Source organism: Argiope bruennichi, chromosome 10 (genome assembly GCF_947563725.1).
Source record: "Argiope bruennichi chromosome 10, qqArgBrue1.1, whole genome shotgun sequence".
Lineage (NCBI taxonomy): Eukaryota > Metazoa > Arthropoda > Arachnida > Araneae > Araneidae > Argiope > Argiope bruennichi.
In genome coordinates this window covers 65,000,307-65,015,999 of record NC_079160.1, presented here as the reverse complement: position 1 = coordinate 65,015,999, position 15,693 = coordinate 65,000,307, and the positions used below count along the sequence as shown (strand labels likewise).

Sequence of the window (15,693 nt, the reverse complement as noted above, 5' to 3'; positions counted from 1 at the left end):
TTCAATACGGAAGTAAATGAATCATAAAGTGGAAAGGGCTTATTCAATTATGTCCTATGAATCATATGCACAAGAATATTAATACTCAATTGATTACATTATCATTTATCAATGGCATTATGGGTATATTTACAAACTTTTACTATATATCGTTTTCCGATTATTCAAATAAATATTTAATCAAAAAGATTGTCTGGGTATTTTAAGAACTGAATATCTTAAGATTTGAGATTCATTTCTTTAACCCTTTTTCATTTGAAACAGATGTAACAAAAGGAAGGATATGCTTCTCGTAAGACCACTGTTTTCTTGTTAATTTATTTCATTACAGTTCCAAGCACAACAAAAATAAAAATAAAGAAGATCACGTCCACCAAAGAATAAAGCACAGCGGGATTTTGTCCAGACCCCTCCTTTGTTCAGTTAAATAATAAGATTTTTATTCTTTCAGAGGAATGCACCGTCTTTTGTACGTTGAATAACATTTATTTGCATTTTAATTAATGGATATGTGTAACTTAACAAAGGCATTACAGTGTTATCAAATGATTAAAGAAACTATTTAGAAGGTGAAAAATTTAAATTAGCTTGTGAATATATTTGAATTAAGTAAGTGCTATATATTATCCTTCGTTTCCATAATTTTTTTGGGGGGTTTGTGGATTGGATTAGAAAGGATCTCTTTCCTTTTGGATTTCTTACATTGAAGAAGATACCTTTTCCTTTAAGACCTTCAGCATTTTTTTCATGTACACATTACGTCAACAATGATTAAACAATTGTACAATTGCTATTACTATCAAAGTTCTTAGTTATTTAATAGTTAATGAATAAAAAATAATTTTCTTTTGGAAATTCAAATACACGCTATTAATCATTTAAGTAATTAATATATTGCTTATGAACTTTTCGAAATACCCTGAATATTTTAAAACAATTCTTAACGCAAACTATTTCTCTTAAGTGCTAGTTTAGAGCTACTTATATTAATTTATAGTTAATTGCTTTTAAAGTCAATTTTTGCTTCATTATGAAGTAAAGCATAAATGCTCAATCAAGTAAATTAAAAAACACAATGTCATGAGAATAATTGATTAATATTATATATTTAATATACTTCTGTGTATTAATTTTACATAATTTCATAAATTTATAATTTTTTTTAACATAAATTCATGATTTGTTGAAAGCTTAAAAGTTGTTCATCACTCAACAATTTTTTAAAAATTCCTTAATGAATCAAAATCGATCTCTTGTTTTTATAATTTTTCATGATTAACGTACAGAAATTTATGTAAGAATTAAGGGAGCGAACATTTTGCTAGAAGAATTTTTTTACTCTTTACATTGCTCTAAGTTCTTTCAAATATCAAAAAATAGCAGCTGTTGCCAAGAGACGCATTTTATCAGTTTTTTTGTGAAATAGTAATATAGGATGTTGTATGGTTTTAAGCTCCAAACTCTTTATTAGTGAAGAACTTACACGACAATTTCATTTTTATTACATGGAAAGAATTAAAATTTGATGAAATACGTCTATAAGATTTTTCACGGCCTTTTTTGTTGGCATTAAACGCTTTTAGTAGAAAAAAAAAATATTTGCTACGATTTTGGTTTGTAGCTTATATGTAATGCAACTGTTTTTAATAGGGAATTTACTAACGAAATTTTCTAACTTTTATAATGTTAGCTAAAATCTAGTACGGAAGGATCGTAAATGTTTGGAAACTTACAAGAATTGGCACTTTTTTTTTTGTTTTTTGAAAAAAACAAACAATCTACCTTAATTTGATGAAGAAATGATTTATAAATATGCTGTAACTACATTTGAAACGAAAGCTACGTTGAATATTATGAAATTTACATCCTTCAGAGTTTATAGCTGGTACAAAAATGCATCGACTTTTTTTTATTTATTTTACATTTGATGAATTTTTTTATAGCCCACGTATTTCTTTATTGTTCCTTATGACAAGAAATATATTGTTTGCCAACCGTATTCTAAAACCCTCCACGCCTTTGCAATATTTTAGGATGGAATTAATTCGGCAAAATAGGGGTGAAGGAAAGAGATTATGAAAGAATTTTTACATTTAACAACAAAGTAAATTCCGGAAATGCGCACATCCTTCCACGTGTCATCCCTTAAAGAGATAGAATTGTCGAAAAGTGGTCGTCTCAGAATACTGAAACGAACAATATATAAATCCGATCAATTAATCTTTGATTGTCTTTTATTCTTTCGAAATTTGAAATTTGTATCTAATTTCCTGTTAATTTTTTTCAATCAAAATAAAAATTTTGGACATAATTTTATTTGACCAATGACTTTTTTAAATCTAATACGACTCTGATAAATAAGTAATCAGAAGAAATATACTGATATTCTTACTTTTTGAGCTAAATTTTTAAATAATTACCGTTCAGAATTTTTCCTTTTTTTAAATTAAAGTAATATATTTATGGTTGATTTTAGTCATCAAAAAAGTCATGTTTCTTTTCACTGGAGATTCAACAAGTTTCTTTTCACTTGTTCTGTTCATGCCAAAACATAACCCGATTCCTTGATGTCACAGTTTGATGGAAAAAAAAAATAACTGCGCATGTCATCCAACATCTTGCTAGACGTTATTTAATGCAGTACTTATATTAATTAGCTAAATTTATGCATAATGAATTTCAAAATTAAAACACCGCAACACATTTGATTTGTATGAAAAGAAAATTTTGAATCCTAATCACCGAAATTCTGTTTTATTGTGAGTTATAGATCTAATAGTTAACTTCTTAGACTAATTAAACAATTGCGCTTCTTAATGATTATCAAGAAATCAAATTTTGCGACCTAGCAGTCCTATAGTAAACAGCCATTGCCCTGCAGTTTATTATCTGGGCGATCGGCAACAGCAGATCCTGTCGTCACTGCTTCGTTCAGTGGTGGCGTGGTAATCACCTATACACAAAAAGAAATCTATTATATTGGTGGACTTTTATCGTACACAAAGTAGTGGCGACATCTTCACCTTCTATCATCTGCCCAAAGGATTCCAGCTGCCGCTATTATCACGTGACCGTGGATTGGCAAACATCAAATTATAAAAATAAATTTCTCGAACTTTTATGTGAGGTGACCATTATTTAAAATAAATAAGAACATTATGAACAACAACAACAACAAAAAAAAACCCTGCTATTTTCAAACCAAATGTTGTTGTTGTTTCTTATGGTACTTGCCATGACAAGCCCGCTGTTACGAAGGCAGCGATTTAAGCTGGAGGGGGAGTGTCTCTTGTTTTTATAGTAGCGCCAACTAGGGCCAAGAGTACGCCTTTGCTATTCATGTATCACTCATTCGCTTGCACAACCCCTTTTTACAAGAGGGCACATTAACACATCTCACAGATAGAACAATGGAAGAACAACCAAGCTCGAATCCGGGACGCCCAGATCACGGGGAAGACATCGGCCAGGACGCCGGCTCATACCAAATGTTTTGATGGAAATGGAAAATAACTGGCGATGTCAATCGTGTTTAGAGACGGCTTGCGAATGCTAAGTAATTGAATAAAAATATTCGATACCTCGCTTATTCTATGTGGCGAATGTTGTGCGAGTATAAAGTAGAAATTGTTTCTACAATAGATTATTGTATATGGAAACAGAAAAACTATAGGAATACTTTTTCCATTTTTTAATAAGAAGAATAACTTAAATAATTCATTGACTTACGATCACTGGTGGAATATCATCATAGATGACAATGCGTTCAACAAATCGCACTTGTTCTCCTTCGTCTTTAGTGAATTTGTTGTGATTCCCGAGGTGGATTCTCCACGCACCAGGTTTTCGCATGCTGTAAAAAAGGGGATACAGGTAAGAAAATATTTTGATGGAAAATAAAGTGACAAATTACCAGCATTCTCTATGGTCTAACAAACAAATAGATATCAGATTTTTCACAAAATATTCTAATGCATATTGATTTGACGCCTACGACGTTTGGAGATAAGTTTGTTTGCCCTGGTTGTTGAACTATAAATATGGAATGAATTCATTCAAAATTTCATCTCTATTACTCAATAAAATTGAGAAATATGAATTTAATAGAACTTAAAATTTATCTGAAAATGAATTTTTCTAAACTCGCTTACGGAAGAAAGCATTTTAATCTTAAAATACAAGTAAACGTTTTGGCAAGGCCAACTGTTGCAACAAGAATTAACAGGTAAAATAAACTTTCAAAATATATCAAGACTAATATATACAGAAGATAAATTACGAGCAATTACATGAATGCGAGATTTCATGATAAGCTAATCAGTCAGTTTAATTTTTTTTTATATGAAACAACGGGTGGAAGTAACAACAATCAGTCTTGCTGAGGTACACAGTGCACTTTCTACCATTAACATGATCAAATTTCATTTATGAATGACCAGATTAGGACTTCCTTTGTTCTAGTGCCCATCTAAGAATACTGATTGTACTCAGTGTCAATGATTATTCTTATAGTTGTAACCTTTACAGTGATTCCAAAAGAAAGGAACTAATTTTCAGATTTTGAATCCACATTAAAGTTCTTATGATTTAAGGAGCGTTGTGTCCGTTCTCTTCTTTATGTTCATGTGTCTACTCGGATGTGTTACGATTCCTACATTGCTGAAAACGTTTGGGCTGTAATATGAAAATCCCCCCTCCCCCCGAAAAAAATAGTTGACATTCAACTCTAAGAAGCTTGGGCTGCAAATTACGCATGAACGCAGTAGAGGAAAAATTTATGAATTGAATACGTTTCACATATTACGAAGAAGTTTCGTTCGTAAAATGAATATTCAGCTTCAAACGGAAAATGAAATACAAAGCTGACAGAAGAATGAAAAATTGATACACACTCAATTATATAATAAGAACGAATTCCAACATTTAGACATAGGCAAACTGTAAAATTTGACACCATTTCCTACTTCTGAAATTAATTCGTACTTCAACACTAAAAATTCAAAAATATTTTAATAGACTAATTTTTAATCATAACAACAACTCACAACTAATTAAATTTATTAAAAAAGAATAAAAATCATATCACAATATTTAATTGGAACTGAAAACAGGAAAAAGATGGCTCAAATTTATGAATTTATAAACAGACCCAAATACTACAGTTAAAGAAATGCTAAAAAGATATGACAGCTTCCAAAATTATGTCTTTGTAATTAGATGGAAACCTGGCATAAAATGATCTATTAAAACTGAAAATATTAAACTATGCAACAAAATTAAACGTTTTAATATAAATAATAAAGCTTATTCAAGCCATTTTAAAATGTCGCATTAAAAATTTTTTTGCTGCGACCGTATATTAAACATAGCGGATATCAGGAAATAAAAGTAAAAATGAAAAATGTATTTCGCAGTTAACGCACCCTCCAAAAAAGCCCTTATAAAAATATATTGTAATTTGAATATTGGAAATCATGCGATTGAATGACTTTACTTAAATTGCTGAGAAACCTGTATGAAAATGAAGATGGTGTCATTGATAAAGAAATTTTTGCATACAAAATTTGGTATGTCTACGTACTTACTTACATATAAAAGTGACGTCTCAAAAATGCAACAACTTAAACTAATAAAATTTGGTATGTCGACCTCTGACCCATATTTTAAATGTTTACCAAATTTTGAACCAATCGTTGGAAATAAATCTACACAGTTTTCTTCATTGTAGAAACCATTTGCATACCATTTTTTTTTTCAATCTTAAGTCGTTGAGTTTTCGAGATACTGCTTTGTCATAATAAGAAAATATACAAAAGTGCTCTTTTTTAATAGATTTGATTCAAAATTTAGTATATTTTTACAATTCTTACAAGAAAATCAGTAAAACATCTTTCTCTCATACAACTCATTGTGTTTTTGAGTTATTGTGTTCTATGCATACAAACAGATGGACGTTTATTGGACAAATTTCGGCCAATTTTGATTGAAATGAACAAATTTGACATAGAAACAGCATGCTAAATATCCATGGCTCTATCTCAATGAGATTGAATTGTACACAGATAGATAAATAGATGAATTTCAACAATTGGGAATGATTCTCTTGAACATTTAAGCATTTCCTATCATGCTTCAGAATAAAAATGTTATACTTTTTTCTCGCATAAAAATTTTTGATCCTAAGCAAAGCCATGAATGCTCAGATTTTTATTTTCTTAGCCCCGCATATGAGAGTTTTGCTTTTTTCTCTGTTTTCGTTTATTGAGTACAAAATTGAGCATGCTTCTTGATCACTTTTTTTTGTTCGAATGAAATTCGATTTGCCACAAAGCTATGATTTTAGTCACGATCACATTTCAGATTTCATTTATCAGGGTCGCTGAATTTCGAATTACCTTGTATACAAGTACAAAAGTGTACAGACTGACAGACAGTCCACCTACTGATAAAGTTTCTTCAAAATTAGATAAAAAAATCTACACATTGATTCTAAAATTATGTACCAAATTTTGCACTCAGACAGACAATTTTTCATTGAATGGATTCTGGGTAAAATTAAAATGAAAACAATTTCTAATTAATTTCGAAGATAACACATGCTGAATTTCAACTATCTTACTTAAAGCATGTTCACAAACAAACGGACGCAACTTTAAAAAAACTGTATTTTACGGACTTAAGAAGGTCTGAAGCGTAAAGATACATTAAAATCTCGAATCAAATTTTTACGATTGCAATATTTTCTCTTTGTCTCCTTCGTACACGAGAAAGTAAAAATAAAGTCTGTAGTAACACTTGATACATGAAAAATTTCAAGTTTAGTTTAGTTATATTAACTTTTTATTTTAAAGCAACACAAGGACTATTTTGGGACTAATTTCTTAATTCTGAACCTCGGTCAGAACATGAGTACGTCACTTGAGCTGGCACCCCTTCTCCAAACTTCTACATTAAACTAGTGGGAGGACGTTTGGCCCCGACATATTTAAAGTGCACCAGACCCGTTTACACGACGGTTCTTCGATTGAATCGGGTCTCGAACCTGAAACCCTCCGATTCCGAAGCTGAGACCTTACCACCAGACCACCGCGGTCCTAGCAAAGAGTCAGACGTAAATTCTAGTGGAGAAAATATACTCACATTGGATCCTGGAAGCAGTGAGCAGCTGAGAGCACCCACTGCGAATTGATGAGCGCACCTCCACAAGTGTGTCCATTTGGTACGATGTATTTAATTTGAAGGTCAGCCATCCAAGGCCAGCTGCCCTTCAATGCCTCCATTCCTCCAACAATTCGATCATAATCTGAAAAGGCTAAAGGCTTGATGTCTGAAACACCACACTCAGTATCGTCTGGAATCAAACCTATTGAAGAGAAAAGTGCAATCGAACTGATGATTGAGAGTGTAAATTTATATATAGAGTGGAAAATATCATTTATATTCAAAATTATTATTCTTAATCCATAGATTTAATGCGAAACGATTATATCAGTCAGTATGATGATACAAATTTATTAGAGTGCGGAAAAATATGCATAATTTATTATCAAATGAAAAAAACATTGAAATCTGCTATCAGAAATTTGAAGTTATCATGTGAGAACACTATTTTTTTTAAAGTCATGTTGTATCAATCCTATTGAATAACATCATGTTTTTACATGACTCATATTACGCCATCACCAACATTTAGAAAGCGATGTTTTTTGACTGTCTCAAAATCAATATAGTTCTAAATTTTTTTTTCTCGAGGCCAGAATTTCTTTTAGTGAAAAACCAGTTTAAACTGGTTTTATACAATCGCGTGACTATCAGATTACGCATGGGTCGATATTAAGAAAACGATGCTTTTTCTTCCTCCATTTCAAATTATTTGATCTCCAAAACTTTATCTTAAGTCCAGATTTTTATTTTATTTTATTTATTTTCAAAATATCCAGTTTAAACCAGTTTGAAATGATCACGCGACTATTGTACAAGAGAATCGGATACATGACGGACACTCGCGCCAGGTTATAACTTTTGTTGGCGATCAATCGCCAAATATGAAACTTTTTATATCATTTTCTAGTAACCCTAAAAGCGAAAAATTAAAACCATAAAAGATATAAATCGCCAATTTTCTTTCTTTGCATTTTGAGGCTTCGAAACCCCAAACCAAATCATGTTCGAAAATGATAATAATTAGCAAAAAGCTAAACTTTTAAACGTTTTTTTTTCTTTATTCTTTAATATATATATATATATATATATATTGAAAGGGGAAGTTTTATAATCCATAAAAGTTGTTCTGTTAAAAAAAAAAAAATCGAGACCGGAGAGCTCTTTTAAAACCATCTAATTTATTATATTGACGTTCGATATTTAGATACCTAATGTTAATAAAAACACATTTGAAAGGATGAGTTTTTAAACTATCATTTTATCACTAAGAAAATATTAGTACTAGATAAATGTTCATTTGGTAATGTCTCAGTCTCAATTGATTCATGATAGCGTACATTACACGGGGGGCGTTGTCCTCACATTTGGCGCGCATGCTCTGTTTTGAGTGCGAATCGTCAGAAAACATCGTTAATAGAAGCACATAGAAGTAACCTGTACGAATAGTAACAAATAACGAACAGTACGTAAATTTAGATATTAATATTACGGTGAAATAAAATCATAAAAATGTCAAAAAAATATTAATAAAAATAATAACGGCTAGGTTTATTACAAGAACATAGTGTTTCAGATATAACATAAATATTGCAATCCCATTTTCATTTCAAACTCTAAAATTGCTTCGAATTTCAAAACATTATTTCAAATGTAAATTCTGGTAGATGCTTTATGAACTCACTTTTCTTATAAATGAAAGAGAACAGAAATTTTTCAAAACCCCTTAAAAAAATGGAAGTGTTTGTAATAATTAAATATTAGAAAACCGCTGTTAGTTTAACTACCATAAAACAGTTTAAAAGTATTCTGTATGTTTTCATCCGATTTAGCATCCTAAATCCACCAATTTAAACATTCTAATCTATTTACACTATTTTGAAAAAAGCTGTTAAGACGTCATTCTTTTCATAGGCTGAATTGAAGTACCTGAAAAGTTTCAATTATAAAGTTTAGTTTAGAATCAAAGGTTTATAAAATTAGCTTTCAACTGAAAGCAATATTTTCAAAGTTTAAATCAAAAAATTTTGATCTGGAACAACTTTTATGGGTTATAAAAAGTTATTATAGTTATTTTATCGAAGTTCCCTCCCTGTCTTTCCTGACAGTTTCACTTCAATATCAAAAATGGACTTTAACTATGAGAGGATAATCATAAGTTCAATATCTGAATTTTTAAAATACAAATCCTAAATATTAGAAAATCGTTATTAGTTTAAAACCATTAAACATTTTAAAAGTATTCTTCATATTTCCATTAGTTTTAACATCCTATTCCCACCAATTCAAATATTCTAAGCTATTTCTACTATTTTGAAAACCTATAAACATAATTCGTTTCTTAAAGCTGAATTGAAATGCTGGAATTTCTTTTCATAAAGCTGAATTGAAAAGTTTCAGTTATAAAGTTTAGTTTAGTACCAAAAGTTCATGAAATTAGTTTTCAACTAAAATCAATATTTTCTAACTTTAAATCAACAATTTCGATTTGGAACAATTTTTATGAGCTATAAATAGATTATGTTTCGGTATTTTATCAAAGTTCCCGTCCTCTCCTATCAAAGTTGCTTCAATATCGATGATAGATTTTAACTAAAATAGAATAAGCATCAGTATCGTACGTTTAAAACAAATCCTCTACAAAAACTAGACATCTAGAACAACACCTCCATTATTCACTATAGAGCCCATTATTCCAGTTATGGCATACCAAGAGCTTCATAAAATCGAAGACACACAGATGTAACTTTGGAAGCATCTGCAGTGTTAAAGAAGGGAATTATTCGAGCGAAAAAGCTTATTTTGAGAATCGCTATTTACATAGCCAATAAGAGGTGAAAGAGTGGAGTCGAGAATTTGCTCAATTCTATAAACAGAACTTTCAAGCGTGAAACTAGGACTTGTATAAATATTTAAATATAAAGGGAATTTATTTAGGTTGCAAAGTATGTGCGAAGTATTTTGAACGGTTTTAAAACTAGGGGAAATTTTGAGTGTCTCTCATGACGCACTTCCTTTGATGTATCGAGGGAATATATGTATATATTTTTTATTTTTGTTTCCGTCAATTTGCATACATCAGTCGGTTGCTTGCGTTTTATTCAATAAATTTGCCGACTTATTTTTTGAAAAAGTCTTTTTTTTCTCGTTATTTATGATGAACAATGCAAAGGATTCGCTTCCTTTTCTTTTTTTCATAAAATCGCTTTCTAAAATTATTTTTGGTGGAATTTTAATACTCTCTTTCAATTTGATCGTCGTACTGGTCTTACAGAAACTTTCATAAGTATTTTATTGTCTTAAAAAGATTACTGTCATTCTAAGACAATAAAATACTTATTCTTATTGTCTTAAGTATTTTATTTTAACTTTTAAATTTATAGGAAGATTTTATAAGAAAAGTAAAAAAAAAAGTTGAAAAAACTTCTATTATTTAAATACATACTAGCAATTAAATTTTATGCCGTTAAAAAATTATCCCACCATTTGGTTTGTTTGATTTGATTAAATTATTTATATTTCTGCTAAAAACAATTTTTCATTTAAAGGATATGAAATAATCCATTTTCGTCTAATCACAAATTATACAATTAGTTTCATTCTACTTAAAACAGACGAAATAATTATATTTAATGTTTATTTATTTTAAAAAAAATCGTTTCTGATTTTTATAGATGGCGTCAGAAATGTTGCTTTTCGTTTGTCTGTATTCTTTATGTATGAAAGATGAAAATGTCCTTTGCCCTTACATCATTAAATACTGAGAAAATAGGTCGAGATATGAGGTAGATAAATTAAACAAGAATTGTAGCAAAAAGGTCCCTTTTCTACATGCAATGCTTTATTAATTTTGGAATGACGTAAGTGTGAAACTGTAAAAAACTTGCTTTCCTTTTGTGAACTGTCAAGAAATGGTTTGATAGATTTCAGAATGGTGATATTTATTGGAGGATCAAGCAAGCCCAGGATAAGTTTCCGACACTAATGACATTATTGGAGTGCTTTAGTGGAAGAAATACCTAGAATAATAATTAAGAAGATTGGGTAGTTGTTGAACATTGATAATGCAACCTCGATTCGCTGTTTAAAAAAGCTTTTTTGCAATGTTTTTTTAGCATATTCAAATCTCTCCTGAGCACCAAATTCAAATCTCCAACACATCCATTTTATCTCCTTGTACAATACAACACAAAACGGAGTCTTTTTCTGGATAGTGTACTAGGGAATGAGATGTGGATTTTATATAACGATGCTTAGAGCAAACGAAAATACAAAAATGACGTGAATGCGCAGACTGTCTCAAAGGATAGGTCACACTTTTTAAAATTGTTGTTGTGTGTCTGTGCAGAATTGTCTCAAAGGCTAGGACGCACTTTTTAAAATTGTTGTTATTGTGTGGGCGCAGGGCTGTCTCAAAAGCTAGGTCATACTTTTTAAAACTGTTGTCATGTGTTTGATGTAACATCATTGGAATTGATTATTTCGAGCTAGTACACAGAAACAAGTGGTAGGAACAATTCACTAGACTTTATGTAACCATTCGATAAAAGCATACCATCTAGGGGAAAAAAAAGGAATTATGTTCTCCACGACAACGCCAAACCACATGTTGGCATATAACAAATGCAGAGAAAACTGCAAGCATCGAAATAAGAAATTCTTCATCCACCAAATACTCCTAATTTTGCACCACTTCACTATTATGCTCCGATTTTTGGAGAGAAGTTTAAGTGGGAAACATTTAAAAACTGGCGAAGATGTACCAAAATATACATATAAACGATTTTTTTTCAAGGAAAGCCAATATCAGTCTGGAATATTGGCTTCGCAAATTTGCAATTGGAAAATGGAATTCGCAAATTTGCAGATCAATTGAAATATATTTTACGGAATAATGGATATTACTATGGAATAATAAAGTTATTTTATCTCAATTTCTTTTGTTTGAAGATTATAGATGGATCAAGAATGAGTTTATGCAATCATTTGACACTTTATTGATGAAAACTTTAAAAATGATCAAAATCAAAAGAACAACAAAAAATACTTTAAGATATAGTAAGAAATGTGATGAAATGCAAGTAAAATGTGAATGTTGTCTAGTTTGAATTAAAACAACACTCTAAAAATCCTCTATTAATTTGTATATTTTTAATGACAATACTGTTGAAAATTATTATAAAAACATATACAATCTAGTTTTATCTTTACTACTATAATTTAAATAAAATTTGCTTATAATGCTAGCAGAACAAAAGCTGGGTTCGAATATTTAAAAATTCGAAACAAGTGACTTAAATATTTAATAAACTTTCAGTCGCAAATGCTGACCATCTTATTTCAAATAGAAATAATAATAATGGTAAACTTATAGAGATTTAACAGGATGTAAATTATTCGCTTTTAAAAATTCATTGAAAGTTTTTAACTCTTTTTAAAAGTAAGATTTCAGTTAGAAAGAAAAAAAATGTAACTTTTATATGTCTAAAATATAAAATTTCTTCAAACACTAGACAGCTGTTAACAGAGACCTTGTTATTCCCTCGAACTCATCATTATCAAATATTTCACGAAATCGAAGAACTCAAGTGCAGGTTTCGAAGGAAGCAATTGTTATGTTAAGGTAATAAATTTTTTCGAGCGAAAAATCTTATTCTGGAATATTTGCATATCAGGAAAGTGCTGAAAGAAGGATTTGAAAATTTTATTCAACTCGATAAGTAAACATTTCAAACGTGAAGCTAACGCCGGTACAAATATTTAAATGAGGAGTTGAGTCTATTTAGGTTGCAAGTTATTTTGGAAAAATATTTTCAATCGCTTTTGAACCAGAATAAAAATAAGCATATATTCTTTCATAATAAACTACCTTTGATGACATAAAATGTATTGAAAAAAAGGAAATATATACTTTAATAAAAAGTAATTTCAACTTGCATATATTCTAATAATAAGGGAGTTTATCCCTTATTATTAGAAAATATGTACTAATGGTACTTACTCTACGGGACAGAGCGTTTGCCTCAGAGCCACCAAATTTGGCAGAGATTGGAGGATAGTAATGCTTACCTCGGAGCAATATATTTAAAATTTTAATTCAAGCAATAAAAAAATTATGTCATTTTGATCTTTTTCCAAGATAATTTAATAATATTTTGAAAATAAATTTGCAAAATTATAAAATCTAAAACAAACTAATTTAATTAAAGTTCAATTTTCAATCATTTACTGAATTACAAAATTTTTAAAAATTATCTTTTGCATGATTTTCGATAATAGATTGTATTTTTATAATGATATTTTCTTTTTGTTTTTCTTATTATTTTCTTTTTGTTCCATAAAAATTTAATCGCGAGTTCTGCTGTTAAAATCTGAAGAAAAAGTCCTCTATTTCTCACTTAAGCTGATGAGTTTGCATGTGAATCATACATGGAAATTATATTACCACCAAAAACAATGGATAACTTGAAATAAAGTATCTATAAACTTATGATTTTTGTGACATTATTATATCATTAAAATGTCAATTCCGTTAACGAAATTCCTTCGTTGAGGAAATCGTGAACGTCAAGTTATGCATAAGTTATTTTATTTAAATTAAACATAACTAATATTTCGGCAAACCAGTTGGTCACCTAAGGTACGTAGTAGTAATGTAACTGCGATTATTACTCTAAGAAAAATTATTTTCATTGCTTAATCTATTTTTGTTTATGTTATGAATTCTAGTTCATAAATTTATTAGGCTCTCGATACTGAATGCATAGCTGCAACTTATTTGAGAACGCCACATTGCGTGCAGAACTCATCTGACAGAGAATGATCCGTTTTGTATTAATTTGACGGGTACTTGTTTATTTTTGAGACCGTATCGATTAATTGATAAAAACATGTAAACCATCAACAACTTAGGATTGACAACTAGGCGTTAGCGATCTTGTCATAATCTAAAAAACGCCTAGTAAACCCATCATTTGGCGACCTTGGCGTAATCGTTTGAAAATCGCCAAGTGAACATGGGAATGCGACATCTTGGTGAAATCATGGCATCTTATGCATAATGGAGCTTGACGATCTTGCCATAATCTAATAAATCGTCAAGTCAAAGAGAGAGAAGTAAATTAATTACTTACGTGAGCATTTTTCTTCATCTGTGCCATCTCCGCAATCATCGTTCCCGTCGCATAATTTAGAGTATTCGACGCAATTGCGATTCCTGCATTGTTTCAAACCAGCAGAACACACGTCTGAAACGTAAATAATTTTTAATAGAAAAACTATTTTGTAACAGTATCATCAAAATAAAGTTATAATAAATTATATCTATTTTGATGCGTTATAATTAATTATAATGCACTTATTATAATGTAAATCAATAGTATTACAAGAAAAATGTCTTCGGAATAGAAATTCAGTTTCAGAAATACAATTCATGCTTGACAACTTATAACTGCCATTTTAAAATATTACAGTTATTTCCTTTTACAAACTTCCAGATTTGTCGGGAACTGTTCAAAACTTTACATTTTATTCGTACGAATAATGTAATTTTCAAGCTTTTAAGAGAATTTTATATAACATATATTATTTTTTCGATATAGCATGGATTATTCAATAAAATATAGTAAATAGTTAAAATAGATTTTCCCAAAAAAGACGCAGACACTTTTATAAACAAATTATTTTTGGTTGAACTTCTTGAACTTGTTTTGCGGTAAACTTTTTCAATAGAAGCGGAAGAGATTGTGAAAGAATTTATTTTCAGTGACTTTTGATAGGTTTTCAAAACTAATTTATAGAGAAGATATCGTATAAATCGTGAAAAAAAAATCTTTTGCCGAGCATCAACATTGCGCAGTTTTACAGATTGAAAAAAAAAATTAACAGGATAATTAATAATGAAGATAAGTTGCTGAAATTTGATTTGTAGTTCTTAAATCAGATTTATAAATTCTCATAAAATTTCTTATAAAGAGGAAAAAAAGTACTTTTTTACACCATATAATACTGTGCAAAATTGCAAGCTTAATTTTCCCATGAAATACCTTCTTTCTTAAGAATTTACGGACTGAAAACAATTTGTTTTAATCAATTTCAATCAATTTCAGTCAATTTCAATTGTATTTTGTTATGAAAGGAGGTTGCATAGACTAGTCTCAAGCGGTTTCATTACGTAACCATTATGCATTGGGCGTGCTTTCACTTCAATTACTTTTAATGATTTGCAGTTGCTGCTGTTCGATGTGGTTTATTGTCTGATTCTCCAAAGCATGATAAATTGGATATCACTTCTAGGATTAAGTTTAGAATTATTACCCTAAATCAGTGTACATCTAATCACTGTGAGGCACACTACTGCAGCAAAACAGGGGCTGAAAAATACACCGTTTCCAGAATTGCTCCAGTATTAAACAGCAAAATAGGTTGGGGACATTTTCTTCAAAACGGGATTAAATACGGACGCAGACATAAGAAACCACCTCGGACAGATAAATTTCTTGCACGAAATAGTAAAATGCAAAACAAGTATAG

General features: G+C 29.9%; 1 protein-coding gene across 1 annotated transcript in view; it reads right to left on the bottom strand.

The window, feature by feature from the left end:
• The window catches only part of LOC129988458 (transmembrane protease serine 6-like), a 72,170-nt gene that overhangs the window by 33,823 nt on the left and 22,654 nt on the right, over positions 1-15,693 (bottom strand). The window contains exons 4-6 of the mRNA XM_056096688.1: positions 14,295-14,408; positions 7,141-7,363; positions 3,730-3,853 (exon numbers count right to left, since the gene is read on the bottom strand). Coding sequence (XP_055952663.1) covers positions 3,730-3,853; positions 7,141-7,363; positions 14,295-14,408 — 461 coding nt within the window. The remainder of the gene's footprint in view (positions 1-3,729; positions 3,854-7,140; positions 7,364-14,294; positions 14,409-15,693) is intronic.